At 46.0% G+C, this 27,154-nt stretch overlaps 1 protein-coding gene across 1 annotated transcript in view; it reads left to right on the forward strand.

The window, feature by feature from the left end:
- Positions 1–26,022, forward strand: part of MACC1 (MET transcriptional regulator MACC1) — a 32,617-nt gene extending 6,595 nt beyond the window's left edge. The window contains exons 2-5 of the mRNA XM_048511173.1: positions 10,774–10,871; positions 11,830–13,898; positions 18,267–18,455; positions 25,658–26,022. Of these exons, the coding sequence (XP_048367130.1) occupies positions 10,781–10,871; positions 11,830–13,898; positions 18,267–18,455; positions 25,658–25,870 (2,562 nt within the window). The 5' untranslated portion in view covers positions 10,774–10,780 and the 3' untranslated portion in view covers positions 25,871–26,022. The remainder of the gene's footprint in view (positions 1–10,773; positions 10,872–11,829; positions 13,899–18,266; positions 18,456–25,657) is intronic.
- The last annotated feature ends 1,132 nt before the right edge of the window (positions 26,023–27,154 follow it).

The following is a 27,154-nucleotide window of genomic DNA, read 5'->3' on the forward strand; positions in this document are numbered from 1 at the left end:
CTGCCCCCTTGAGCTTAACTGCATTTAAGGAGGGAGAGGGGAGCTATGATGGAAGAGCCCGTGGACTCCCAGTGCTGTCCCAGCTGGCAAAGAGGCTGGGCAATGTTGTTTTAATCTAGCTAATTCAATAATTCATATTTTCTGCCCAGTGGCCAGTAACATTGTTTAGAAACCTCAAGAAAAGGTGAAACAGAATGAAAGTAACATCTGGTGACCAGATTTCAAAGTATAGGAGTAAAAAAACAGTGCACCCAACAGCTGATGTCTTCTACCTCAAAGGCTTTCATGGTTCTGAACATTCTGGGTCTTCAGTGCCTTTGTCCAATATCTTGGCTGTTTAACAATATAAAACAGTAGCAAGAAAGAATCTGAAGACATAGAAGCATAATGAAGCTGTGCTGAGGCCTCCATTTTTTGGTGTGAAGGTAGATTTGCTATTTACTGTTGTAAAGGACTCGATAGAGTGCACAGTCATGCAGGACTGGCAGGAACTGGCTTTAAAGTTACTGATCTGTAGCTTATAGGCCATTTATTAAGAGGCAATGATTTCACTTCCAGTAAAAAAAAGAAAGAACAGTTTCTAAAGCAGAATAAATAAAGCAGAAAGGGCAGGGAATGCATGGCTGCCTGGACATCTTGCAGTGGCTGTGGGAAGGGGGAGAGGGAGAAGAGAAACTGACAAAGAGTCATTACACTAAGTTGCTATTTGTTGTGGCCTGTCTCCGATGTCATGAACGATGCCTGGCAGGCAAAAGCCCAATAGGTGAGTCTTCTCCTGGCATCGAATTGCAACAAAAAGGAAATGTTGCTCCTATTATACTTTTTTTTTTGCCAGCCGTTAAAGCTTATGAGCTTTTCCAGAAGAAAGCTTTGTAAGGGAGGACTGAATGAGGGATTTGCTCGGTGACTCTTCTCTCATCTTTTAATTTTGCCCAAGATCTCCCATGTATTTCTGCATTGGCTTAGGGGGAATCGCTGAGAGGAAGAGACAGGCAGATAGGAAGAATGCCTCTGGCTTGCTCATCTTTCCTACCCCCTAAATTGACAGTGGCACTACTGCTTCTGTAGAGGAGGAGTATTCCAGGACATGGCAGTGAATATCCTCACCACTGTACCTGGGATTTCTGGACTCCATCCGTCCCAGATCCTTCTGCCATGCTTCTTCAACAAACAAACAACCATTTAACAGGAGATTGCCCATGAGGTCAAGTAGGATATTCAAGACAGCAAGGGGAGAAATTGAGATTCGAGTACCTGGCCATGATTATTAGCCCTTCTGGAGGTCTGGCTTGTCCTGCCTTTTCATTGTCAGTGTCATGTAAATCATAAAGATGGTTTAAAGGGAGGAGCTGTGGCTCAGTGGAAGAGTCTCTGCTTTGCAAGCAGTAGATCTCTGTTCAATCCTTAGGCACAAGGTGATGTTAAAGACCTCCCTCTGAGACCCTGCAGAGCTGCTGCCTGTCTGAGTAGACAATAATGACCTGGGTAGATTGATGGTCTGGTTCAGTATAAAGTGGCTTCATGTGTGTTCCTGAGTCTCCACACAGTAACTAACCACTGGAAATTGTGTTTTCAATAAAATTATATCTATTTTAAAAGATGAGATGAGAAAATGTTAGATATTCTGCTTTTTCAGTTACATCCTATGATTGTAAATGCCATACTAGCAAACTCCCCCAGGAAATCCCCTCAGGAATTGCACCATTCAAATGCTTGGATGGTGTAAAACACTATTGCTGTAGATGGTGAGACTCCCTCGCTCAATAAGTACACCACAACGACAGGCTGGAAAGGAATGGGCCGCAGCCCGTTTATTAAACAACAAACATATAAACAAGAACTATATACATCAGAGCTGGGCGGCAAACGGGTCGCACATCACATCCCAATGAATGGGAAACTGGCGGGAAGGGAAGCCCAGAGATCATACTCCTGAATGCTTCCACACTTCCCGCCCCTGCTGAGGAGACGGGCACTGGCTGAGCCCCAAGGCCGCCCCCAGCCCGTCTTCCTCCCGTGCTCGCTGGGGTGTCGGGCACCGGCTAAGCCCATGGCCGCCTAACGGCCCAACCCAACCCCACTCCCTGGGAGGTGTCGAGGGCAGACCCGACCTGCCAGCTCCCGCCAGCCTGCCCGCCCCACCCCGGCCCATCACTTAGAGCAAGCCTGGGAGCCCAGCGGAAGGCTCATTCTCTCCCCAGATTAATGCGACACACGTTTGCAAACCCGCCACGCAGGCTGCCCTGCCAGCTCACGCTAAGCTCCCTCCAAGCCTGAGCCTGTCACAAATCTAACCACCGGCGAAGGGTAAAGCTGAACTGACTGAAGCCACAGAGTCCATGCCCCATTGGGACAGAGCGAGACGCCATCCGGCTGGAAAAGGGTCCATAGCGTCCCGGGTGATTTACCGGAGTGTTCTGCCACACGCTCCCCGAGGAAGAAAAGCACCACCTTGGCGGCCGCCTTATTAACTTTTCTGCAGGCCTATCCACGGCCGAGGGATCCACCGCTCCGCTCCAATGAGGCCAGCTGCACCATCTCGGACCAAACCAAAGGTCATATTAGGCGGTGCCTGGCAGAAGCTCCTGGCGTGGCGGCCACCGCATAAAAGCATAGAGTCAAGGCCCACGACTGGCACAGCGGAGATCTTCCTCCCAAAGGTGGATGACCAGGAGGTCGGTGTAGCCCAGCCAACTGAAAAAATGTATTCAATGACCTTGGAGAACCTCTAGCTCATGCCAAAAGCATGTGCCCCTGCCCCAACCAAGGAATTCTTACGTGCGCCTTGAGTCGAGATGCCGGCCCCATTCCGGACTTGCAGGCGTGAGTCCCGACTCTGTTGGCGAGGCTGTGCCCCGACCCACACCTGCCGATAGACAGTCCTGCGAAACAGTCCCTGGAGGCACTGAGGAGGGAAATCAACAAGTCAGGTGTATTAGGGCGAGATATGCGCCGAAAAGGCCCCGACCGCCACCTGCCCAAACAGCGGATATCCTCCGGGGCCCTGCCTTCTGCTGCAGCGGCCGTGGCGGCCCTATTCTGAACGGGGTGCAGGCCGAGACTTTCGCGGCGGTAGCCCGGCATGAGCCAAGCATGCCCTGAAGGCACACGCCAGCATTTGGAACCTGGTGAGGGACCCATCCTCGTGCACCAAGAGCATGCCCACCCACCTGGGGAGGCCTGTGCGTAGCCACTCAATAATAAGGGGAGGGAGGGGGCAGGTGGCATGCGCCAGTAGGGGGCCGGCATGGAGACCCAGGCCCCGCGGCCCTCTTGAGGCCGGTTTTGAATGAGCCAGCCATAAGCGTGGACCATGTCCCCGACAGGGCGAGGTGTTCCCATTGCAGCGGTGCTGGAAGGTGTTCGAGGAACCCTGGTAGGCTGACCAGTTCCCCAGGCCTACAAAGCCCCGTGGTGAGCCAGGTGGAAGAAGTGAAAAGCAAGCTCATAAGCGGCTGAAGCGCCACACCTGCCCTAGAGCCCCAGTGACCACCCTCAACACTTCCTTGGTGACCGGGCGCCTGAGGTCCCCCTGTCTGGTGCCCATCCGCCGCCATCCAGCCACTAGGCGGCGAACAACAAACTCCTTGGTGACGTCAGGAAAACCGGAAACCTTGCAGTAGAAAGCGATGCCCGCCAGGTGCACCCCCCCATACTTGTCTTGATCTTGGCAGGGAGAGATGTTATGAGGTGAGGCAGGTAAGAACCAAATTGCGAACCAGGCGCATGACCCGAGCCGATTTGCTGCGACTGTCTCTGTTTACCACACGCACCACTGCACCTGGTTGCCGCACCAGAGAAAAGCACCCGGTTTGTTTTGCGCAGAGGTCGGTGCCAAATGTGCACCGCCACCAGGATGAAACAGCTCCAGAAAAGGTGAAGTCCCTGGTGATGCCCTGCGGTGTTGCCACTCTGGAGACCAGAGGCCCTGCGCCCACTGACCCGGAAGAACACACGAGAAACCAAAAGCCCCAGAGGCATCCAGGAGGTGCACCTGCAACTCCAGGCCAGGTTCCAAAGCAGATTGCCACAGGGAGATGCCGTTGAAGTTTCGGATGAAGGACAACCAGACCTGTAGGTCTTCTTTCATGCCCGGGAGACCCTGATGTGATGGTCAGGGGACTTGCAGCCCGACAAAAGGACCTACGCCAGCCGGCCCGAGGCAGAAAGCCCTGCCGGAGGCCACCACCCTGCAAGCAAAATTAAGGTGGCGAGTAAAGGACTGGACCAGAGCGCTGCCCTGCATTTTGGAGGAGAAGAGCCCGGACTGAAGCAGGGCTGAAAGGGCTGTAAGCTTGTCACAGCCGGGAGGTGAGGGCGATGCCTAGAACCGTGTCCAGGTGAATGCCCAGGTAGCTGAGGGCAGTGGCGGGCCCTCCGTCTTGTTGGGAGCCAAAGGGAACCCCCAGCTGGCGTCCAGGGAGCTGGAAAGCCTGAAGGGCCAGCTCACGCTCCCGGGTGCCCTGCCTGCCGATAAACAAGAAATCATCAGGTAATGGAAGTCCCCTCGCAAACCCGGAGGAGGCACCTGCTGCCTGAAAGCCCATTGTCGAGGGGAAAGGTGCTGAAAGTCTCAAAGGCGGCGCAGGCAAAGAGGAGCAGCCCATGGGCATGGCCTTGTCCACATACCAATTTCGCTTGGAAGTGGATGCCCAGCAGCTTCGAAGTCCAGAATGGGCAGGAGCGGAAGAAGCGGACTGAATGTCACACTTTGCCAGGGGATGCCCCGGACCCGCCTGCCTGATGCAGCAGAGGGATGGCCCCGTCCAAGGTGGCGTAGCAGTTGAACAAACCTCTGGAGTCAATGAAAAAAATTCCGCGGAGTCGCCCGAGGTTCCAGGAGAGGTGTTGAATTAAAGCTGAAACTCCCGGGGCTTTCTTAGGCTACCGGCGCCAAGAGGGGAGACCCCACAGGAAGGGTTGGGGGGGGGGGGGGAGGGGTGACAGAAAGGGCCAGCAATGCGGCCGGCCTGGATTTTCCTTGTTGAGGCTTATCCAGCCACCGCTCCAGGGAGATGCAGCGGACAGATTTTAGATTGCTGGCATGGTAAAGCCCTCCGTGGAGCCTTGGTATGGAATGCGGAAGCCAGAAGAGAAACCCTCCCCAGCAGATGCGCATGCCCCTGTCTGGGTAGAGCCTGGCAATCACTCCAACAGCACCCCGCCACTTGAGCGGGGAAGGGGCCAGAGACTGCAGCTGGCGAGCACCTCAGTGTTTTGTGGGGAAGCGGGAGCACCGCCCTAGCCACCCGGCATCTTTGTGGGAGGGAGCCCGGCCTTGGGCGACCGGGCGTCCTCACCCGAAAGAGCGTCCCGCCGGCTTGGGACAGCTGATCCTGCATGGCTGCTGGAACAAAGGGAGCAAGAGTGCTCATATCTACATTTTTTGCGGCTGGCAAGCACCTTTGTTGAATTCCCAACACAACCCCCTTGGCCCCACCGCCCGGGTGGTAGGCTCTGCCGAGGGTTTTGTGAGGAGCGGGAGGATCCATGCAGCCCCTCCCATGAAGGCGGGCTGGACCACGACCATCAGGTTTGAGGTCGTGGGATGTATAGGGGTCCCCAGCGAAAAAAGGCGCACTTGTGCTTGGCGTTCTTGCGGGATGGCCCTGCGTCGTAGCGATGGCATAGTCTCCCCAGCCAGCGCCCGGAGCCGCAGCACATGGGCCAGATTATGTGAGCTGCGAGATCTGCCAGGCTCGCCATAGGGAATCGCTGCTTGATGAGACCAGGAATTGGTGAAGCCCTGCAGCCAGTTGTTGAGAAATTCGGCTCGGCCACTGCCTGGTCCTTCCCGTTTTTTTGTTGGCCTTCCATGCCGACAAACCCAACTCCCCCTCCCGCTGCAGGAACGCCCAAGATATCCACATAATACCCATCCAGCGCCCGCTCCAGGAACTTCCTATGGAGGTGGGACCCGAGGCGAGTTGCCTTATTGCGTCCCTGAGGCGAGGGCGGAGGTTGGCGCTTCGCCATGAAAGCCTGAGCTTTGCAAGCCGGTGAGAGCAGGCACCCTCTCCCCGCGCACCCAAAATTCCCCAGTAACTCTGCGGCGTCATCATCCCCTCCAGTAGACTCACCCGGCGGCGAAGAGCTGGGGATTGCGCCCTGGAGGAACGAGACGCCCCGACAACCGCTTCCTCCTCCCGCCCTTGCGCCCGAGGGGCCGACGGACGCATCCACCCGATGTAGGAGCGGCGCTAAACGGAGGCGAAAGTTGCAGCCATCCGTTGCTCCGGCTTTCGAGGCCCCCCTCCCGAGCGCCCGCACCGGCCTCCGCGCCGGCGCGGTGGAGCTCCAGAGGCCCCGACCCCGAGGTGGGGCCGACTTGCGGCCGCTCCGCCGAGGACTTGAGAAAGATGCAACAGGGTGTCCGCCAGAGTTCTTGGACAAGGCAGGATCCGAGTGCCCATATGGCCGGCGTGTTCGGAGCGGGGAAGATGCGGGCCAGCACTCCGGGACCAGCGGGGAGGGGCCCTCCCAATAAGAACTATATCCCGCCAAGCCGGCCGGCCGCCCCCTGCCGATGGGAGACAAGCCCGGGAAACCGCGGCCAGCCCTCGCAGCTGCTCCGTCATGCGCGGCCAGCGACCGGGCCGTCATCTGGCGTCCGGGGCCGAGTCTGGAGCCGGACCCTGTTCCAGCAGGCGAGCCCTGCCGATGGCGCCGCCGCCTCTGCAGCAGGCTGCCTGCTCTTGTCCGCACCCATTACATGGCTGCGAGGACCGGCCCAGAAAAGTGAAAAGGAAGAAAAGGTTGAAACTGAAGAGAAAGCAAAAGGATAGCCAGAGGAAGAAGGAAAATCAGCTAAAAAAGGAAAGAAAAGAAAAGGCCAGTCTCCTTCCAGGGCCCTTAGCATGCTGCGATACGCGACCGCGCCTTGCTGGTTCTACGCCTGCTTTGCCGGGAAGGAAGAGCGGACCGGGGAAGGCGTCTAGATATACCCAGGCTCCTCCCGCCTTTTTCAGGGAGAGCCAATCATTGCACCCGGTTCTGCAGCTTGCCACCAGGCCATGCATGCCCCTTATCTTGCTGTGTTGCTCACCACGGCAGCAATGGCTGCCCCTGGTTATTCAGGTGCATCTTATTTTTTAATCAGTCACAAATGGTTCATTCATTCATTCATTCATTCATTCATTCATTCATTCATTCATTCATTCCAAGCTCCCTTGGGTGACATATACAATTACCCCCTCCTCAATTTTATCCTCACAACAACCCTGTGAGTTAGATTAGCCTAAGAGAAAGTAGCTCATTCAAAGTAAGTAGCTCATTCAAGATCATGAAAAGGCTTTTAAAACAGGGGGAAAGAGCTTGGCCACAGAAAAAAGTGAGGGAAAAGCAGAGGCGTAGCTGGGCCAGAGTGCACCCAGTGCACACACTGGCTTTTTCACACACACCCCGGTGGCGTGCCCCCCCCCCCACACACTTACTTTAGCAAACTGAGCAGGCTGGAGAAGAGGCCTGCCTGTTCCCTTCCAGGGTGCAAATGACCTGGTGGGAACTACATTTCCCAGGGTCTCCTGGAAAATGTAGTTCCCACCAGGCCGCCCACATGACCCAAAGCTGTGCGCCCGGTATGTGGTGCACCCCCCCCCCCCCGGTCCCCTGGTAGCCCTGCCTCTGGGGAAAAGCATAGGAAGATACCTTATACTGAATAAGATCCTTGGCCCTTCAGGGTCAGTATTGTCTATTCAGATTGGCAGCAGCTCTCCAGAATATCAGGCAAGGGTCTTTCACATCACAAAGCACCTGATCCTTTTAGATGGAGATGATGGGGATTGAACCTGGGGCCTTCTGCATGCCAAGCAGTGTACCAGAGCTGAATTGAGTGCTTTCAAGGTAAGTTCCGCCATTCACATGTGTGACAGTGAGTTGGTTCCGGCAATTGTGCCCTGACTTGTGTCATCTGTAATGTCCAATTTGACTCTCACTGTGCATTCTTCATGCCAGTCTGTGAAACACTTGCAAGGAGGGAGGATGAATGGAGGTGAATGTGTGAGTGCACACACAGAGATGCATTTGTGCCTAAGAAAGCTTGCTGTAATTTCAGACCCATTTTAGCACTACTCAAATGAAATAACCAGCTGAGCTTTCATGACTGCACACCTTTCTCCCCCAAGGAGGAGATCAATCTCTGGGTGAGAAGGTAAAATGATTGAAGTGGCCTATTCACCCATTCCTTTGCCCCTTGACAAATGGTAGACTTGAATGGCAGAGCTGTCTCAGTGCTTTGGCATCTCAACCAGCATTTTGGCAAGAGATCTACCCCTCTTGAGCGTCTTCATTTATTTACCTAACCTAATGGCAGAGCATGAAATCAGTACTGTACTGAAAAATCCCGAAGAGAAATCTAGAACATGGTTTGTTCTGTTTCTTTACCTAAGCTTTATAAATAGTGTATAAAGAAAGGGGTCTTTATATTAATGCTGTCTTTGAACACACCCCTGCAAATATACTTATTTTTTGATACCTGATTTTATTTTAATCGCTGATCTGCTAGGTTTTAGCTTTTTGATGTACTGTCCCATTTCTTTCTGATAGATTCTTTCTGATAGTATTTCTTTCTCCCAGTGAAGGTCCAAAGTGACATATTTTCTGCCTCTCCTCCATTTTCTCCTTACCACAGTCCTGTGAAGTTAGTGTAAGTGTGTGTGACTGGCCCAGCTAGTGTGACTGGCCCAGCTAGGTCATCCAATAAGCTTCCATATCAGAGTGAGGATTCAAACCTGGGTAAATCACAGAAGTCAATCATAGTGATGGTTAACAACCTTTTTCCTGCACCAGAGTATTTCATACCATGTGCAGTGATTTATTGTGAAGTCCTTTAGTCTCAGCAAGCTCTTAGCATCCCTGTAAAGTACTGGCTCATCACCCTTCCCAGTCTTTCTCACTTTCTTGTTCTGTACTTTGGCTTACTCATCACATTATGTCAAATAGAGCAGTTAAATGATTCTCTCTCACATCTTATCACCTTGAAGCTGAAAGGAATGTAATGGCACAGAGAACTGGATCAAATTCCAAGAGATGTTCATAATAACTGGGTCCCCACATCTCCTACCAATTTAGTACAGAAATATTTTTCTAGGGTTTACAGAGTCTTGGCAATAAAAAGCAAGCCATCTGGACCCAACTGGCTCTTCTAAAGGTTTTTTTTTTGTTAAATGAAACAAGGAAGCCTGATAACTTCATGCTATTGTAATATCAGATGCAAGTTTTAGTTTGGCAATGGACAGTCTGTATAAGCAGTCATGTGTCGCTGATTCTGAAAAATACCATTATGAGATAAGTGTGTGTGTGTGTGGCGGATTCTGCATGGGCAAAAAACACTGGTGTGAAAACAGTGTGAAAATGGTGTAAAAGGGTTTACACCATTTTCACACCATTTTCACACCGCTGTTTTCGGCCCATGTGGAATCTGCCTGTATGTGTATGGCGGAGTCCACACAGGCTAAAAACAGCACACCTGGAATGGTAAAAACACCATTCTGGGGGTGCTGTTCGCCCAGCTGCTGCCTCCACAATGAGGCAGCACTGTGCTTTCCCCCATTCACCGGGGTGGAAATGCTTTTGGGAAACAGCGTTTCCCTGTCGGCACCATGGGAACGGTACCAGATTGGAGGTGCCACTTTTTGGCACCTCCACTTCCCCCCACACTTACCTTCTCTCCCTGTGGAGCTCCACAGAGAGAGAAGGTAAGTGTGGGGAAAGAAAATGGAGGCACCTCCATGCCCCCGCGGGCCACGGCTGCTCTCGGGCCACTTGCACTTCAGCGTGTGAACAGCCCCGGGGCTCCACTGGCATCACATATGCCAGTGGGACACCACTGTAGGGGCCCTTGCAGAATCTGCCTATGTATGTATGTAATTTCACCAATGGTGTTGACCTGTGCTGATACTTATCCTGGTCACCAAACCCTGTTCTGTAGGTCAAGTAGCTGATGCTTAAGAACATAAGAAAGAGCCTGCTGGATCAGACCAGAGTCCATCTAGTCCAGCACTCTGCTACTCACAGTGGCCCACCAGGTGCCTTTGGGAGCTCACATGCAGAATGTGAAAGCAATGGCCTTATGTTGTTGCTGCTGCTTCCGAGCACCTGGTCTGCTAAGGCATTTGCAATATCAGATCAAAGAGGATCAAGATTGGTAGCCATAGATTGACTTCTCCTCCATAAATCTGTCCAAGGCCTTTTTAAAGCTATCCAGGTTAGTGGCCATCACCACCTCCTGCTTCATTGACATCAGACACTTTCAATCTACTTTTCCAAAGTCTTGTAAAGTAAATGCATTCTCTGCAATTGAATAGGTGGCCAGAATAACTAGCAACCTAGTTAATGAAGTAAATAGATTGCTGAGACATAAGCAGCTATTTCAAGTAAGACATGGGTGCAAATGAAAAATGCAGGATTTATGTTTGTTTCATGCTTTGGTGTGCATTGTATAGGATGATATTCTGGTGTTGAACCAGTGTGGAATAGGAGTTAAGAGTGGTGGACCCAATTAATCTATCATGTTTGTATCATGTTTAAAAGTTCATTCTTTGTTTCCACTCTGTTTAAGATTTCTGTTTGTTTTTATATTTCTATTGTCCAGACCTTATTGTATTGTTCATAGGATGTCCCATCTTGTTGATTGTACTTGATTTACACTATGTAATTTGGTTTGAGTCTCAACAACAAAGTTGAACTGTAATAACCAAATAACAATACAAGATTTCTGTTTTATTGTTTCAGACATTTCTCACTGTGTATTCTAACTTATCTTTCATCTATTAGGAAAAAAATGTCTGCCTCCTGTCATATGAAGGAGTGTTCATGGAGTAGATCAGAAGGATCTCTGATTGACTTGGATGATGGAAGCCTTAATTGGACAGGTAGGTGGCTGACATCCTGTCCTTTCAAGCAAATCTTCAGTCACTAGTCTGTAGTTGTGCTGGTTGTGCTCTGTAATAGTATCATGGACAAGGAGTTTGTGAAGGTCCCCTTCTTCTCAAGTATGCCCTGTACAGGGGATAGTCTGTATAGGGGATCTTCTGTACAGAGCCCTTTGGGGGTGGGCGGTATAAAAGTCAAATGAATGAATGAATGAATGAATGAATACACAAGGACAAAAGGAGGAGGTGATAGATGTGAGCCTGTGAAGTGTACAGAATGGGAGAAAAGTGTACAGAATGGGAGAAAAGTACAAAGGATGGGAGAAAAAAATCCAACCAACCCCCTTCCCTAAATGAGCTGCCCTAGATTTATGTTTTGGAAACTACCCAATGAGGAAACAATGTAGTCCAAACTATTTTGCTGCAGTATCCTTTCTCTTTAAAATATAGACAAAAAGTATGAACAGTGACTATATGGGTGTTACCATTTTTAAACATTTTTAAAAGCCCAGCCCCAGACTAAATTCTGAAATTTGCTGGTGTGGGCTCTACACGAGTTGGGTGAGTATGCATTTTTAGAAGGGTGGATTAGGGTGGGAGATGGGGATGGTTTTTAAAGAAGATTTTAGGATGGCTTTATATGATTGTATTTTTATGGTGTTTTTATGATTGTTCCCCACCCAGGGACTTTGGTGTTGGGCAGGGAATGAATGAATGAATGAATGAAATGGAATCCTGAATCATTATAACCATTCTTGTAGCTAGTTTCAACATGGAAGTTAGGGTCAGAGCCAGTCAAACTGTTAAACATTTTGATGTTTTTTCTTCACATGGCTCTTGGCATTTGTCAACCAAATAGTAAAGGAAACTGAAGTAACTTGGCATATTTGGAACACCAGTTGGAGGAGGATAAAAAAACCAAAGTGGGAACATTTACCTATATGCTTATTTTTAACAGATGACAAAGAGAGTGAATTGCATCCAAAGTCCCACTGGCCTGGAGAATTCAAGCAATGTGATCCTGGCGTGTTCAAGACAAATCCTTTTTGGAATGAACTGTCTGCATCCAACCCTTTTCTAGATGATGTAGCTCAATCGAACAACAAAGAAAAAAACAACAAACATATATCTATCTTAAAAGAAGACCCCCATTTATTTTTTAGGGATTCAAATAATGGAGATTCAAATAGCAGGGATTCTGCTGCTTCATCTGGAGATGAATTAAATATTGATTATCTATTCCTTCGCAAAACTTCAAAGAGATCTGCAAAATATAGGAGTGCTTCAGATCTTTTGGATCTCATTGGGGCCAAGCCTTTTGGACCTCCCCCTACAGTTCCATCGAACCACCACCTGCCTCTAGATAGTGAATCGCTTCAGAATGATCGAGAAGCCTATAAGACAGCATGGCTGAATCAACGGCAGCTGGCTCGATCATGCCTAGATCTGAGTGTGATGAATCAGAGTCCAGGATGGGCACAAACCCAAACAGTAGAAACTCATATAGTCTGTAAGGTGAGTCATGAAGGTGGCTCAGTGCAGCTTCCTGACTCAGATATTGCTGTTCATTTCCCTGAAGGTCATGTAGCAGTTGGAGAATTTCAAGAGGTTGGCTTACAGGCTCTTCTTGACTCTCCATCATCCCTTAATCATGAACATTCAACCACTATAAGCCCACTGATAGAACTTACATTAAGTAACCTCAGTACAACAGAAGCTATTTTATTAGAAATGAAAATTGCAGCTGAAGTGAAAAAAGACCCCTTTAGCCAGGTTATGACTGAAATTGTATGTCTGTGTGGTGGCAGTAAAGAAGGTCCATTTGAGAAAATACACAACTGCTATATTTATAAAGATACTATACAAGTGAAGCTAACAGAGTTAAGTCACTTGATGTACATTGTGACCATAGCCCAGACAAATACTGTTCATTCTGCTTCAGCAAGTGTTTGGGAGTATATCCACAGAAAACTTTCCGTTGGAATTTATGGACCTAAACATATCCACCCTTCTTTTACTGCTGTGTTTGCGCTGTTTCGTCACAATTATGTGCCAGAAAAGCTCAGAGTGTGTGGCATTAAAAGGGGAGGAAAGAATATGCCTCCAGTTGTTTTCCAGTTATGGGGGAAACACACATTTATCCTCGAGAAACCACAAGACCTGAGCATTTCTGTGGCCTCTTGTGATTCCGATTTTGAAGTGAAGGAAGAAGATCAAAGCAAAGAAATTAACCAAGGAATGCTGAAAGGGGGTGGTGAAGTGATTCACCAACATTTTCCAATTTCTGTTGTCAACTCAAGAAAACTACATCTATTTGTCTTCCGTATTCAAGTAAAAGTCCCCAACAACAACCTGGTCTGCCACTTCTATGTTACTACCCCCGAACCAGCACCAAAACTACTCCCTGTAATAACTAAACAGGCGAACCGATTGAAAAAACGCAAAGCGATCAAATCTGCACCTTTGCTGCAAATGCCAATAATTAAATACCCTGTCTTTCAAGATAAGCCTTTAAATGTTACCAACTATGGCATAGCTTTGAAAACTGTGTTACGTCAAACGAAAATTGATTATTTGCTGGAGTATTTCAAGGGTGATACCATAGCGCTTCTTGGAGAAGATAAGGTGAAAGCTATCGGACAAGCTAAAATAAAAGAGTGGTATGTGGGAGTTCTGAGAAGAAAGGTTGGCCTGATACACTGCAAAAATATCAAAGTGATAACCAAAGATCAAGCAATAGATGTCGAAGACAGTGCATTCATGACCAGCAGCCTCCTTGAACAAATTGCATCACCTTTTAAAAAACTGACCTACATCTATTCAGCAATCTTATCCACAGTGTCGGAAAAAATGTACGACTGGATTGCTTTGGCTGATGCCCTTGGATTTTCTCATGCGCCGCTGGACCATTTCAACGAGGCACAGGCTGACAAAGAATCAGAAAAAGTCGCATACGTTGTGAAAAAGCTGAAGGAAGTTTGCCATGCTGACAGGGGTCGAAGGCGTTTCCTATATGAGCTCTCTGTTGTAAGTATAGTCAGATGGATAGCCTTGATTACATGTGGGGGAATTGGTCATAATAAATTTAAGTGACTTGTTTTTGGCTATGGTTACTCCACTCACCCTCAAGGCCTATGGGCAGGTAAACTTAAGCCAGCAGGACTGTTTAGAAATGAAACGCTTTGTTATCAGAGCAAGCACCAGTTGCAATAGAAGCTTCCAAGAAGTCTCTGACATCCTGCTTGGTTCAACCCCATGCTCCATAGTCAAGTTTTTTTTTAATCTAGAGGTGAAAATGTGTACATTCTTTAATAATGTAGAAGAAATATAAAATAATTAGTGTGTGTTTTGGCCACAGGTCACTGCTGGTCAATGGCCTGTGTTGTTTTCTGTTATGTTTGTTACTAGTGGTGGTTTTTCTCCTGTGTGAATTCAAAACTTCCTGAAACCTTCCTAGATTCTTCAAGCAGTCTCCCCTCTATATTCCTTCAAAGCCCTGTGAAACTTGGTATCTTTGGGAAACCAAAAGCTTTGCCTGTGATCATGTGGAGGGTTAAATGCATCATGATTTTGTAAAGTATTGGAGCCTTTTCTTTTCAGGCTTGCATGATCAGCATTTGCATCCAGACCATCATCATCCAGCATTACTATTTGCTGACACGCTTGGTCTGTGTCCTTCTTGCTGTGGCGTAGTGGTTAAGAACAGGTGCACTCTATTCTGGAGAACTGGGTTTGATTCCCCGCTTTGCCACTTGAGCTGTGGAGGCTTATCTGGGGAACTAGATTAGCCTGTGCACTCCAACACATGCCAGCTGGGTGCCCTTGGCTAGTCACAGCTCTTTGGAGCTCTCTTAGCCCCACCCACCTCACTGTGTTTGTTGTGTGGGGGGAAGGAAAGGAGATTGTAAACCTTTTTGAGTCTCCCACAGGAGGGTATAAATCCAAACTATTCTTCTTCATCTCCACTCTTTATGGAAAGGGCTGTTTCCTGTGATGGTTGCTCTGAGGCTATCAGGCCACCCTGGGTTTTTTGAATCCTGGCTGCAAGCACCTTTTAGTCAGTCTCTAACAAGATATAATTATTGGCATTTTGCCACATCATGCTTTGCTCCTCTTCACCCTAGAATTCTCCAAGTTTGCTTCCAGGGTGCATGCTTAGACTCTTTTCAGTAAAATGATGCTGAGTGGCAGTTTTTTTCCACTGGGAATGCTGACCTGTTATGAAATTGGAGGGTACGTCTTGATTTCTTATTGTTCTGTGCTAATAAAATACGGGTAGTCATATCAAAGCCTTGAACCAAGTCTTTGTAAATAGCCAATTCACTATCTACATGTAGTTAGTAGAAATATCTGTTGACCAAGCACCAGAAAAGTTATTGGGGCTTAATGATTAGAGACAGGCAAATAAAGCTGTTTGTAAGCTGTTTGTTGACTTCTTTGAAAGGTTTCCAGGAATATCGTGACATTAGTGTTATATAGATACTGATGGGGGGGGATACATGAATACTGAACAACCATATCTATGTAATCATGCATATTCTGACACTAGAAATAAGTTCAATTAAAAATCCACATTACCTGTTTATTTTGATGTCTATTAACTAGGGCATATATACTTTTCTTGTCTGTATTATACCATCTTGAATATAAATGCGCTGAGATGAGACTCAGGGGGATCCCTATTATTAAATCGGGGACACATCCTCATTATACAGTTGAAATTAACCGCTCCTCAGAGTGTTGTTCCAACAATCCCGTAGATAGTGCTAAAAGGAAATATGTGCGTTGCTTCCTGCTTGTATTAAGCTACAACCAGTTGAATAAGCAACTAAACAGCAAGTGAGATCCAGTGCAACTGCCATGTGTTACACATGGGAAGTTGGAACTTTATTTCACATATTTGCTGATGACATCTAACCTAACAGTAACTATTGCTGACCTGTAAAAGGAATCAGGGCTGGATTAAGACATGCTGAGGTCCCAAATTGTTCCTGTTTCTGGGCTCACTGGCAAGTTGCCCAATATGACAAAAACCACATTGTTTAAGGTTGACAGCCACTGGCAATAATGGCGTTTGTCACTGTCAAGATACAATCACAAGGATCTCTCATTACTTCTCTGCAGTTGTAAATTTAAAAATAGACTTACAGGTAAAAGTTCTCTCTCTCCTTTGCAGCTTCTGTTCCCCAAGGCTATTTTCAGAATCGAGATACAGATGCTCTTGATAAAGTGAGCAGTATCTGCTTTTGCTTAACGTCCGCCACTGCTTCTGACCTAAAAATAGCAATTAAAACTCTGCAGATAAAGATCTGTGGCTGTGCTGGCCTATACAAAATTTAAACCACCAATGTAATATTGTTTATTAGATACAGCCAAAATGTCACAAAGCCAAAAGCCAGCTTCTGAGTTTTCCCACAACTCTTCAGCAAGGTAGATTTTCAGTACTAAATATAAAAAGAAAAGAGGGGAAAATGAAGAGGAATGTTTCTAGGCATAATGTTAAAGCTCCATCTCTTGTTTGAAGTAGAAAAAGTGTGGGAGGTCAGTTATAAATATTTAAGTAAATATATTATATGATGGTGGGTGCAAAACAGATTTAAGTTGCTCTGAAGGGTCTATGAAAGGTGGTGCCCAATTGTTGCCACTTATGCTTATGTTCTATAACAGCAGTTTACCACAAACCATCCAGAGGTCAGAGGCAGCTTTTTTATATGCTTCTTATAAGATCTATTGAATAGTAAGTTACTTCACGGGGCAGAATTTAAGACTTTCACTCTCTTGCAGTTGGAATGCTGTTCCTTTTATTGACCTAGCAGACTGAAAGCTAGCTTTTCTCATGATGTATTTTATGTTTACAAGGTGACAGAAAGCATTCAGAGGGAGATAAATCATTAAAGACTTCCCCCACCTTTGTCTTAAATGATCATGAAAGTCCCAAAAGCAGGCTATTGACAGACATTCCCCCCCCCCCCCAAGTTTATTCAATTTTAACCTTGCTATAAAGTCGTTATTCAGGGCAAACGTCTTGATGATTTCTACTGGCTAATGATTATAGGCTGCACTGTTTGGATTTCCTTAATCAGGAATAATAATAATGAGTAAACACTATTATTGATTGAATGTGATTATGCAGTCTGAAAACAAACCTGAGATTTGCATAACAATCTTCTTTTTACTCCAGGAGCAGCACACAGTTTTTGCAGCACAGGTGTAGCCTGAAAGCTAGAGAATCTCTTTCATCCTCTTCTGTTAAAAAATTGACTTCTACTGTTCTGCTTGCAAATGACAGCTTTGACTAGTAATCAGACTTCGATTAGTGTGCTATTAGGGGAAGTTATTGGTCAGTTAAATTTATGTAAACTTTTGAAAATCTGTATCTGGTTTGGATTAAAAAGATAGTAGCATCGATGTAGCCGGAGAGAGCTAGCAGATTTTTCCCAATACATCCTAGTATGACTCCTTTGAGGGCCACATGCTTGATTGTAAATGTAAACACTTTGATGTGACACAGCATGTAGGAATGACTTGCCAAATCTGTCCATGGAACATTGCTCAGTGGTTGAATACACGTTTTGAATGAAGTGAATCCTTGGCATCCACAATACAGAACTGAAAAGGACAATTGTCTGAGTTTTTGGAGAGATGCTGCCAGTCAGAGCATAATGCACTGAGTTAGATGGACTGCTGGTCTGTCTTTACATAATAAAGCTTCATATACTTTACATTTCACCTCCCCACCCCCCACCCCCAGTGTTTGATGTTGGCATTGGGATGTTTCATATGAGCAAAGCAGTCTTGTGAACTGAAGACGGTGTGATACCACTGGCAATCCCAGCAGTGCAGGTGCCTGGTGTTTAGACCAGATAGTACTGATTGATTTCCACATCTTCCTCACTTTCTGACACTTTAATATCTTTGAGCATTTTTCATTCCAACCCTTAACACAGAATAATATTGAAATAGCAATCTTTTGAAACTTAAAAATTTTAATGCTCTCATCTTCAGATAGAAGAAATATTTTATTATATTCCTGACTCTTTCCAATGGAAGCCTCATTGTTTACAAATAGTAATAAAAGGGTAATTCAGTTCAGCATTTTCATCAACCACTGCATATTTTAAATATTTAAATTTGAAATCTCAAATATTGGAAAAATCAGGTGTTTTTTTCTTTTGGGTTATAAAATTGGTTCCAGCTGAGATTTGAAATAGCAATGCAATATCAATGTAAATATTTTAATCTCTTCAGTAAATGGATTTTTCTTTAAAAAGCATGAGAAAAGTGGTTTGGTAATAAAAAATGTATTAATCTTCTGAATGGCTGAGACAACAAACTGTAGGCTTATTTATTATTGAAAATTGCTGGAGAATATAACTATCAAATTTGTGTCTGCAGGCACTTTTGAAGCTGGATTGCCAAGGATTACTAGCACGCATTACCCAGGACACCGTTGTGTTTACTGCAGCTGTAAAACTAGGGAAAGGATGGAGAGAGCTGGCGGAAAAATTAGCCCGACTCACAAAACAACAAATTGAGGCTTATGAAATTCCCCACCAGGGAAAAAGTGGGGATATTCCTCAAGAGGTAAGGCTTTACAGTCTTCCATTCTTTTGCTAAAAGGACAAGGATAACATTTTAGCTGGGTACTAGAAAAGTTTGTAAAAGTTAAAAGTGTTTTGAGAGAGGATACTGCTTGCCAAGATGTACCCAAGTTTCTTTTGGCCTCTGACCAAACACGCTATCACATTGTGGAGGCTTTTGAAATGATAGCACAACCTGTCAGACCTGTTTGCTGCAGGGGAAATAAGGATGGCTGGACACAACAACTGTCTATGGTGCTTTGTTTAAACCACCTTTAAACAGGTCACCTTTTTCTTCCCTTCTAGCTGTGGTAGTAATTTTTGACATCATGAGTTGCTTTTTAATTTTTTGCTGTTCTGAGCAGAATAAGGATGCCCTGATATAACTCAAATTCACTTTTCAGAGGCCACTCAAACTCATTTGGTTCGTTAAGGTGATGAACACCATGTTGCTGATGGCAGACTGTAGGCTAGCATAGGAGCATATTTAATTTCCCTGACATGACATGTTGGATTCCTTTTTATAGCTCTTAATTATTTTTAAGACTCTGCACTTTCCCCATGAGATCTCAACCTCTACTTTTCCTCAATTTGTCTGCATTTTAAGCTTTTACTTCTCAGTTCTGTACTTGTGCTTTTCACTTCTATCAGTATAGATTTTTACAAGTTTTTTCTAATAAGACACATGAAAGTTGTTATGGGTTAAGGGAATATTGATAGCAATAATCATGACTGTGGAAATTCCACCTACCATCCAGCCCTGCATTGAAAATTGAACTGTTGTATAATTGTATTTTATGACAATCTGGTAGAGCCTTTAAAACCTCTGTAGTTGCCAGTATGTGAACTTATGCCACCTTTGTGGAATATAATGGAAATACACTAGCTGGCAAATACTGTCAGAATCTGGTTCCCAAGTCCAGCATGCAATGAGACCCTGTGCTAGGATCCCCATGCCCTGCAGCTGGGGATCTGGTGTATTTGGGGTCAGGGCGTAAGCTTGGAGGGGGAAGTAGATCTCAAAGGCTCCTGCAGATTTCCCATTCCAAGCTATCAAGCCCTCCAGGATTTCCCACTATAGTGAATGCCTCTCTCTCTGAAGGGCTGCCAAATAGCATCATGAAGCTGCTTGGGCTGTAAGGTTTTCTAGTTCGGTCAGTCTTGTTGGTTTTTGTAACAGCTTAACTAGTTCCTAGGAGGCACAGGGATGATTAAAGAAAATATGGAGAGGGGTCCTTCTTATGATAATACTGTTTGTGAAGAAACAATGGAGAGAAAAAGAACATGGAAGTGGGAAGGGAAAGATCAATCCATTTGCGAACAGGAGGCCTCAGTAGTTGGACTGAGGAATGCATGTCCTATAGGATGCAACACAAAATCTGATATAAGTACAGCTAGATCCGAGGCCAGTAGTACCTTAGAGGCCAACAAGATTTTTGGGGTATAAGATTTCAAGAGTCAAAGCTCCCTTCATTGGTATCTATGCATGAGATTCTTAAGGCTGATTGAAAGCCTTCATGGTGGATCTGGGAAAGACATGAAGATCACAGAGTACATACTGGTAGTTAGGATCTTATTTAGCAGCAAGAGCTGTTAATGTTCTCATTAAACTTACAAAGGACCAGGTTTACGAAATCCCTGATAGTTACCTTTTCTTTCAAAGGCTCAGAATGGCTTTGGCTTCCAATAATGCCTTTACCTTTCATGTGTCTGGGCCTCACCTGATCCCATTGAAAGAGCGCGACATTTAAACAAGACAAATTTCAAATCCCGAAGGAAATTTCTTCTTCAGTGGAACTGCACGTTATCACAGAGTATTCTTTGTCCTATAAAAGGCTAGATTTGACAATGATCTTATCCTTTCTTTGCGAGTCTGGCAACATTTTTATTTAGAGCTACTAGTCACAAACAGCCAGAGGTGTAGCTGGGCCAGAGCGCACCTGGTGCGCACTCTGGCTTTTTTGCACACACACCCTCGCACGCCCCCCCATGGTGCCCCCTTCCCACAGCGCCCCCCCCCCCACACACTTAGGCTGATTCTGCATGGGCCAAAAACAGCAGTGTGAAAACGGTGTGAAAATGGTGTAAAAGGGTTTTAAATGATGTAAAAGGGTTTATACTGTTTTCACACCGTTTTCACACTGCGGTTTTTGGCCCATGCGGAATCAGCCTTACTTTAGTGAACCAAGCAGACTGGAGAAGGCCTGCCTGCCAGGGAGACCCTGGGAAATGTAGTTCCCACCAGGTCATTTGCAGCCTGGAAGGGAACAGGGCCGGCAGGTCTGTTCTCCAGCCTGCTTGGTTTGCTAAAGTAAGTGTGTGTGTGGGTGGGCGCCATGGGAGGGAGCACCATGGGGGGCATGGGGGAAGGGGGAGGGATTGGAGGGGAATTTTCTGCCCCCCACATGACCCAAAGCCATGCGCCCGGTGCGTGGTGCACTCCCCGTCCCTTGGTAGCTCCGCCACTTCAAACAGGCACAGATATCCCATAGAAGCTGCTGCAGTGGTGTATTAGTCTGTCAGTGTAAATAGTTAAATGAAGTATTTGCAGCAACCACATAGCTGCCTGGGGGTCTGTCAGCATGTAAAGCTTACCATTTGGCTTTGATGGTTCTGTGCACAGTGCTTTCATTGTCCTGCGGTTCCAATTTATAGGCTGGCTTTTCCAAGCAAAAGGCCAGACGTTATTTGCTGCCCTTGTTTCCCTTCAAGGAATTATTGGTAGGCAGAATTGTTCACAGGCAGGGCAGTTGCCTCTGCATAGCAGTAGTAGTGGAACTGACATTGAACATCAGGCTCCCTGAATTAAGGTTATCAACCTCTGGGGGTGGAGATCTCCCAGAACTAGAACGGATCCCTGGGCAACGGAAATTAGAGAACTGAAAATGATCTAGAAGGGACAGAATACTGAGACCTACAACCAACTAAAGGGAAGACAGTTTAAAGAATCCTTCGGGGTAGATTTTTGGGGAGGTGTCAAATTGTTGTCCCCTTGCATAAATCTTTGCAGCCTCACAATTTGCGATATCTCTTAGAATTGTATCTGGACTCCATTTTGATAATGAAAGCTGCAAAGCTATCTATCACAGTCAGGTAAGGAGAGGATTTCTCTGTACTTGGAACTCCCAAGGTATGCAAAAAAGTATGACTTCATAAACTAATCCAAAGGAACTCCCCCCACCCCCGCAATCCCTTTCAGTCTGATAGAGGCTGAAAGAGCTCTAGAAGGAATGTTGAGAGAAGCTGAGGGATTAGTTAAAAGAATAAAAATGGGGGTGCATAGGAGAAAATAGTCTATTCAAGCCCTGAGAGTTTAAACAAACATAGGCCCTTTCCGCAGTGCGGAAAGGGCACTTCCCCACCGGCAGGAATTCTGCCGGTGGAGGGGTGGGGGCCGTTCGCACGAGAGCATGCGAGCGGCCCCCAAAGAGGCCGGTGCAAGAGTGGCGGCTCCGCACGCAGCCGCCTCTTCCTCGTCCCTCTCCCACTCACCTCGTCGCCTCCGTCGCCCTGCTGGCCTCCATAGACCCGCCCACGCTTCCCTCCGACCTCCAGGGGTCAGAGGACAGCGAGGGAGGGTCTACGGAGGCCAGCAGGGCGATGGAGGCGATGAGGTGAGTGGGAGAGGGATGGGGAAAACAGCGCATTCCCGGCGGTGCCGTTCGCACCGTGCCGCCGGGAATGCGCTGTTTACCAAAAACCTCCCTCCAGGAGGGAGGTTTTTGGAGGTGGCCTGACGCCGCCCTGGGGGAGGGGGAGGGGAGCCAGGTCAGCGCTGCTGCGTTTTCGCAGCGCTGCCTGTGCGAACGGCTCCCTGGGGACGGCATTTTTGCCATCCCCAGGGTGCCGTTTATGGCCCGTGCGGAAAGGGCCTTGGAGAGAAAAGTTTTGAGAGGTGGGGTGGGATTTCCAAATTGTCCCCTATGACTGCTTGCAAATCCCCAGTTTGTTTACTATAAACACAACTGAATGGCTGTTCAAAAAACATAGGGTTCTTTTTTTCTAAATCCTTGTTTTTAGTCCTGTTTTTGTAATTTCAACAGTGTTCTTTAAGACCCTCACTTTTCTTTTTAAAGTTATTACCAAGATTTTCTTCTCTGTCTTTGCAGTCTCTATGTTATAATCTCTGCCCCAGCCTGGCTATGTTCCAGTTCAGTTGATTGTAACATACCTTTGCTAAGCACTTATATGCTCCTGGCTGGGATCATGCTATCCTCTACTGGAATCTCTGCAGTGATCTCGTGTAAGCTCTACACAAGGCCTTTATACCGCTCTCTTTCCGTGCGTCTGTTTTTATCTCTTCCTCTCACATTTTCTGTTTCCTTAATGCTCATTCCTTGCTGTGTGAATTCATTAACTATTGATCCCTAAGCTTCCACTTCTTTTTTTTTTTGCTTTTCTGTAACCAATTTGCATCCAAATGAGCCTGTCCATTGGGTAAGATCAGTATTGGAGGCTTGCCTTTGAGTACTGCCATGCTCAGAGGAAATAAGTTTTCTGTCATGTTGTCTTGATCGTGGGACAACCTCTCCCTGAGTGCAGTTAGTCAAAAGTCAAGCACAAATACTGTTATTGTCTTTGGGTTTTTGTTGGTTCAGCTCTGTGTTGACTTTTCCTCCAGCCCAAGCTGCATTATATTTTTAGTCTTATTATTTACATTTTATTTTCAGGAACAGCTCTGGCCTTCAGCCCCTTGACCTTTCTTTCTAAATGTGTTCTCTTTATTATATTGATCGTTGTGCCAGGGAGGCTGCTGAGGTTCAGGCCGCCCCCGTCCTTAGTAGAGGGCATGGCAGCTCTCTCCATGGGCACCCCAGAAGATGAACCAGTGAGGATCAGAGAACCTACCCACATGTTGAGGGCCAGCAAGATAAGTCTGCCCAGGAGCAAGCCAGCTGGGCAGAGGCTGGAAGGCATTCACAGCTACCATGGATGGGAGAGGATCCCCCCCTCTAGTAACAGGAATGTTAGCTGCAATGTGAAGGAAGGCAAGGTGCCGTGTGACCCAGACCCAGGATGTTGGTCATCTCTTAGGCAAAGGTAGCTTTCTGGATCCTGGGGCTGAAGTAGTGGGGAAGCAGGTGGCTGTCGTGGGAAGAGTGAATTAACTTTCCAACTTGGAAATAAGTTGCTTTGTAACAACAGGCAGAGTAATGAGTAAAGACTGCTGCTGAGTAACATTTGCTCTCTTCCGCTTTTTTGCACCAGGACTCATGGCCAGATGGATAAATGGTCACTTTGCTCAGTATTTTGGAACTGAAAGGGCATCAACTGCTTAGCACCCCAGTGATTAGCTTCTCTTGTTGAGAAACAGCTTTATTTTCCTGTCTCTGACTTCACAGTTTTCATCTGTGAGCATCTATTATCCATACCATTTAATAACAGCCACATATAAACACAGTTGCTTTGTTAGGAAAATCTTAACAGCTGTAGTGCAAGCAGCTTCAAGGAAATTAAAAAAAAATTTCCCAGAGAATCCTCTAAAAACCTTTTTAAAAAAGAACTTGCTTATCCAAGCCGTCTGTCTGTGCAGAGACTCCTATCACATTTCTTTGACCCTCTGCGGCTTTGCATTGCTGCTCAGTACAACAGAGCTCAGAATGAGCCGGGCTGCATCCTGCCCTAGGTTCTAGTTGTAAAACTGATGAGAAGGAACAAGGCAGGTTCATTTTCAGCCCTGGCTGAATTTACAAAACTCCCATTAAGGAAGCCTGCCCTTTTATTTGCAAATCAAGCTTAACTGAGCACACCTGATCCAGGAAGTCATTGAGAGGTTCAAGGTTATTTTTAGCCCTCTCAGTCACAAGGTTGTAGTATGTCTTCAGCAAGGAGACTGACATCTGGACTGAGTAACTGTTGGTGATCATCTCACTCTGTTCCTGTGGTTTTTAGATGTACTTTAAAAGCAGAACGTTCTTTCAGGCATAGAAGCTTGTGATAGTAGCTTTTAGATGCTCCTTTCCTCTCCCAGGATTTTTAAGTCCAGTCCCTTATAGCTATTCTTTATGTCACTCTAGTAGACCCAGTCTTGGAAGCAAGTGGTTCTCGAACTATTCATGTAACTTTTATTTGTAATTTGAAACCTAAGAAAAATATCATCATGCAGATTTGCATTATATAATTTCTCCGTGTCTTCTGTCCCTGCTGATTCCTTCAGTTTTTGCTGCTATTGCACCTTCCAGCAATTGTCAGGAATTCCTAAAAGATGTTGTTAGTACTCATGTCTACCAATCCAGCATGCTATGTCAATTTTGAATTGCAGTGACTCTCAAAGTTATTTCAACATGAGATCACAACTGATGGTACTTGTAGCTGAGGCTAGGAGTTCATTTTTCTTCCCTTCCCTTGTAAACTACATTTCTTGCAATTTATGTCTGATGAACAATATCCTACTTTAGGGAGTTTTTCCTTAGTCAGTGGCCATGTTTCAAATGAGGATTTCTTGCCTCCTGATTGGCAGTCATCTTCAGGCTGGTTTTGCTTATATGGGTTGATTGGAGTTTGGCTTATGGACAGGATTTATTGATTACCAGTATGTTTTATTTGACATACAAACTCTAAGGCAATGCTCTCTTTCTGTGGTATAGCATATACCTTACAAGAGCTCCTAATTTGTTAGTTACTGGAAATTTCTTTCCCAGACCTGCTATCAGAATTTTTTTTAAATTGAGATACTTGGGACCTACACCCATCAAAAGCCTACTGCTGTATAGTCCTTTCTGTATAGTTCTTTCCAACAATACAATTTTAAGTGCGTATCCCAAAGAACAAATTTATTTTACTGAAACCATTATGGTGGTTTCCCCCAGAATAATAGCTAATGCATGCAGGAAATGCTTGTGTAATCTTCTTGGTCATTCATTCTGAACCTGAATGGCCCTTCCTTCAGTCTGAAGTCATAGGGGTCATTTTGTGAAATTAGTATAAAGTTGGTGAATAAATTTGTGCTCCGGAACTTCAGTCATTACCTAAAAATACTGTGGTACTTTTCAGGTGGCAAATACCATCCAGCTCTTAAAGTGGATTGTTTTATGCTTATTGATTCCATTAGGAATTTAATGACTGTAGAAAAACTGAGTGTATGTCTATGCTCTTCTACTAGAGTATGTGTCGTGACGATAGTTTCAAAATGCTTGGAATTTTAAAAAAGTATTTTCTTGTTTGCTGTTGAGTTGCTGTGATTGTTGATACATATTCACGTTGCAGATGATGTGGAAACCAGCGTATGACTTTTTGTATACTTGGGGAGCTCACTACGGCGACAGCTACAGGGACATGTTGCAAGACCTGCAATCTGCGCTGGACAAAATGAAAAATCCTGTGACCAAGCAGTGGCGAGAACTAACTGGTGCCCTGATCCTGGTGAACTGCATGGAGGTTCTCCGAGCAAATGCCTTCTCCAGGATGGATGAACAATAAAATCTCTGATTTGTGAACACACTGTTGGATTTATCTGTCTGAAATGCAAAAGTGGAGTGTTTGCATTTTGAAGTGCTTCCATTTGTGAAAATGACACCTATTGTGTTGGCTTCAACAGTTTATAGCTTTTAAAAACTTATTTTTCAGCAGCACTACTTGTATCCTGCTTTTGCTCATTTCTGCATATGGATTAGTGTTTCTAAGATAGAGTTGCCAATTCCAGCTTAGAATAGTCCTGGAGATTTGGGGGTGGTGCCTTGGGAAGGCAAAGCTTGAGGAGGGAAGGGGGCTCAGCATGGATGTAATGTCATAGAGGTTACCCTTGGAAGCTGCTTCTAAGGGAGTTGATCTCTGTCTTGGAGATCAGTTACTATTCTGGGATCTCAGAGTTCAGTTGTTATGGGGAGACCTCCAAGCCTCACATGGTTGGCAGTCCTGTTTTCCAAAGTGGTGACTCTATAAGATTCTGCAATAGGTGCAGATGCAGAATTATAAGAACATAAGAAAGAGCCTGCTGGATCAGACCAGAGTCCATCTAGTCCAGCACTCTGCTACTCGCAGTGGCCCACCAGGTGCCTTTGGGAGCTCACATGCAGGATGTGAAAGCAATGGCCTTCTGCTGCTGCTGTTCCTGAGTACCTGGTCTGCTAAGGCATTTGCAATCTCAGATCAAGGAAGATCAAGATTGGTAGCCATACATCGACTTTTCCTCCATAAATCTGTTCAAGCCCCTTTTAAAGCTATCCAGGTTAGTGGCCATCACCACTTCCTGTGGCAGCATATTCCAAACACCAATCATGTGTTGCATGAAGAATGTTTTCTTTTATTAGTCCTAATTCTTCCCCCCAGCCTTTTCAATGTATGTCCCCTGGTTCTAGTATTGTAAGAAAGAGAGAAAAATTTCTCTATGTCAACATTTTCTACCCCATGCATAATTTTATAGACTTCAATCATATCCTCCCTCAGACGTCTCCTCTCCAAACTAAAGAGTCGCAAACGCTATAGCCTCTCCTCATAAGGAAGGTGCTCCAGTCCCTCAATCATCCTCATTGCCCTTCTTTGCACTTTTTCTATTTCTTCAATATCCTTTTTGAGATGTGGCGACCAGAACTGAACACAGTACTCCAAGTGTTGTTGCCCCACTGTTTCATATAAGGGCATGACAATCTTTGCAGTTTGACTTTCAATTACTTTCCTAATTATCCCCAGCAAATATTTTGGTAATTCAAAATATTTTTGTGATTGTGGGTGGATTGTTGGTTGAGAAATAGTATTACCAACATG

The sequence above is a fragment of the Sphaerodactylus townsendi genome, linkage group LG11 (assembly GCF_021028975.2).
Source record: "Sphaerodactylus townsendi isolate TG3544 linkage group LG11, MPM_Stown_v2.3, whole genome shotgun sequence".
NCBI lineage: Eukaryota > Metazoa > Chordata > Lepidosauria > Squamata > Sphaerodactylidae > Sphaerodactylus > Sphaerodactylus townsendi.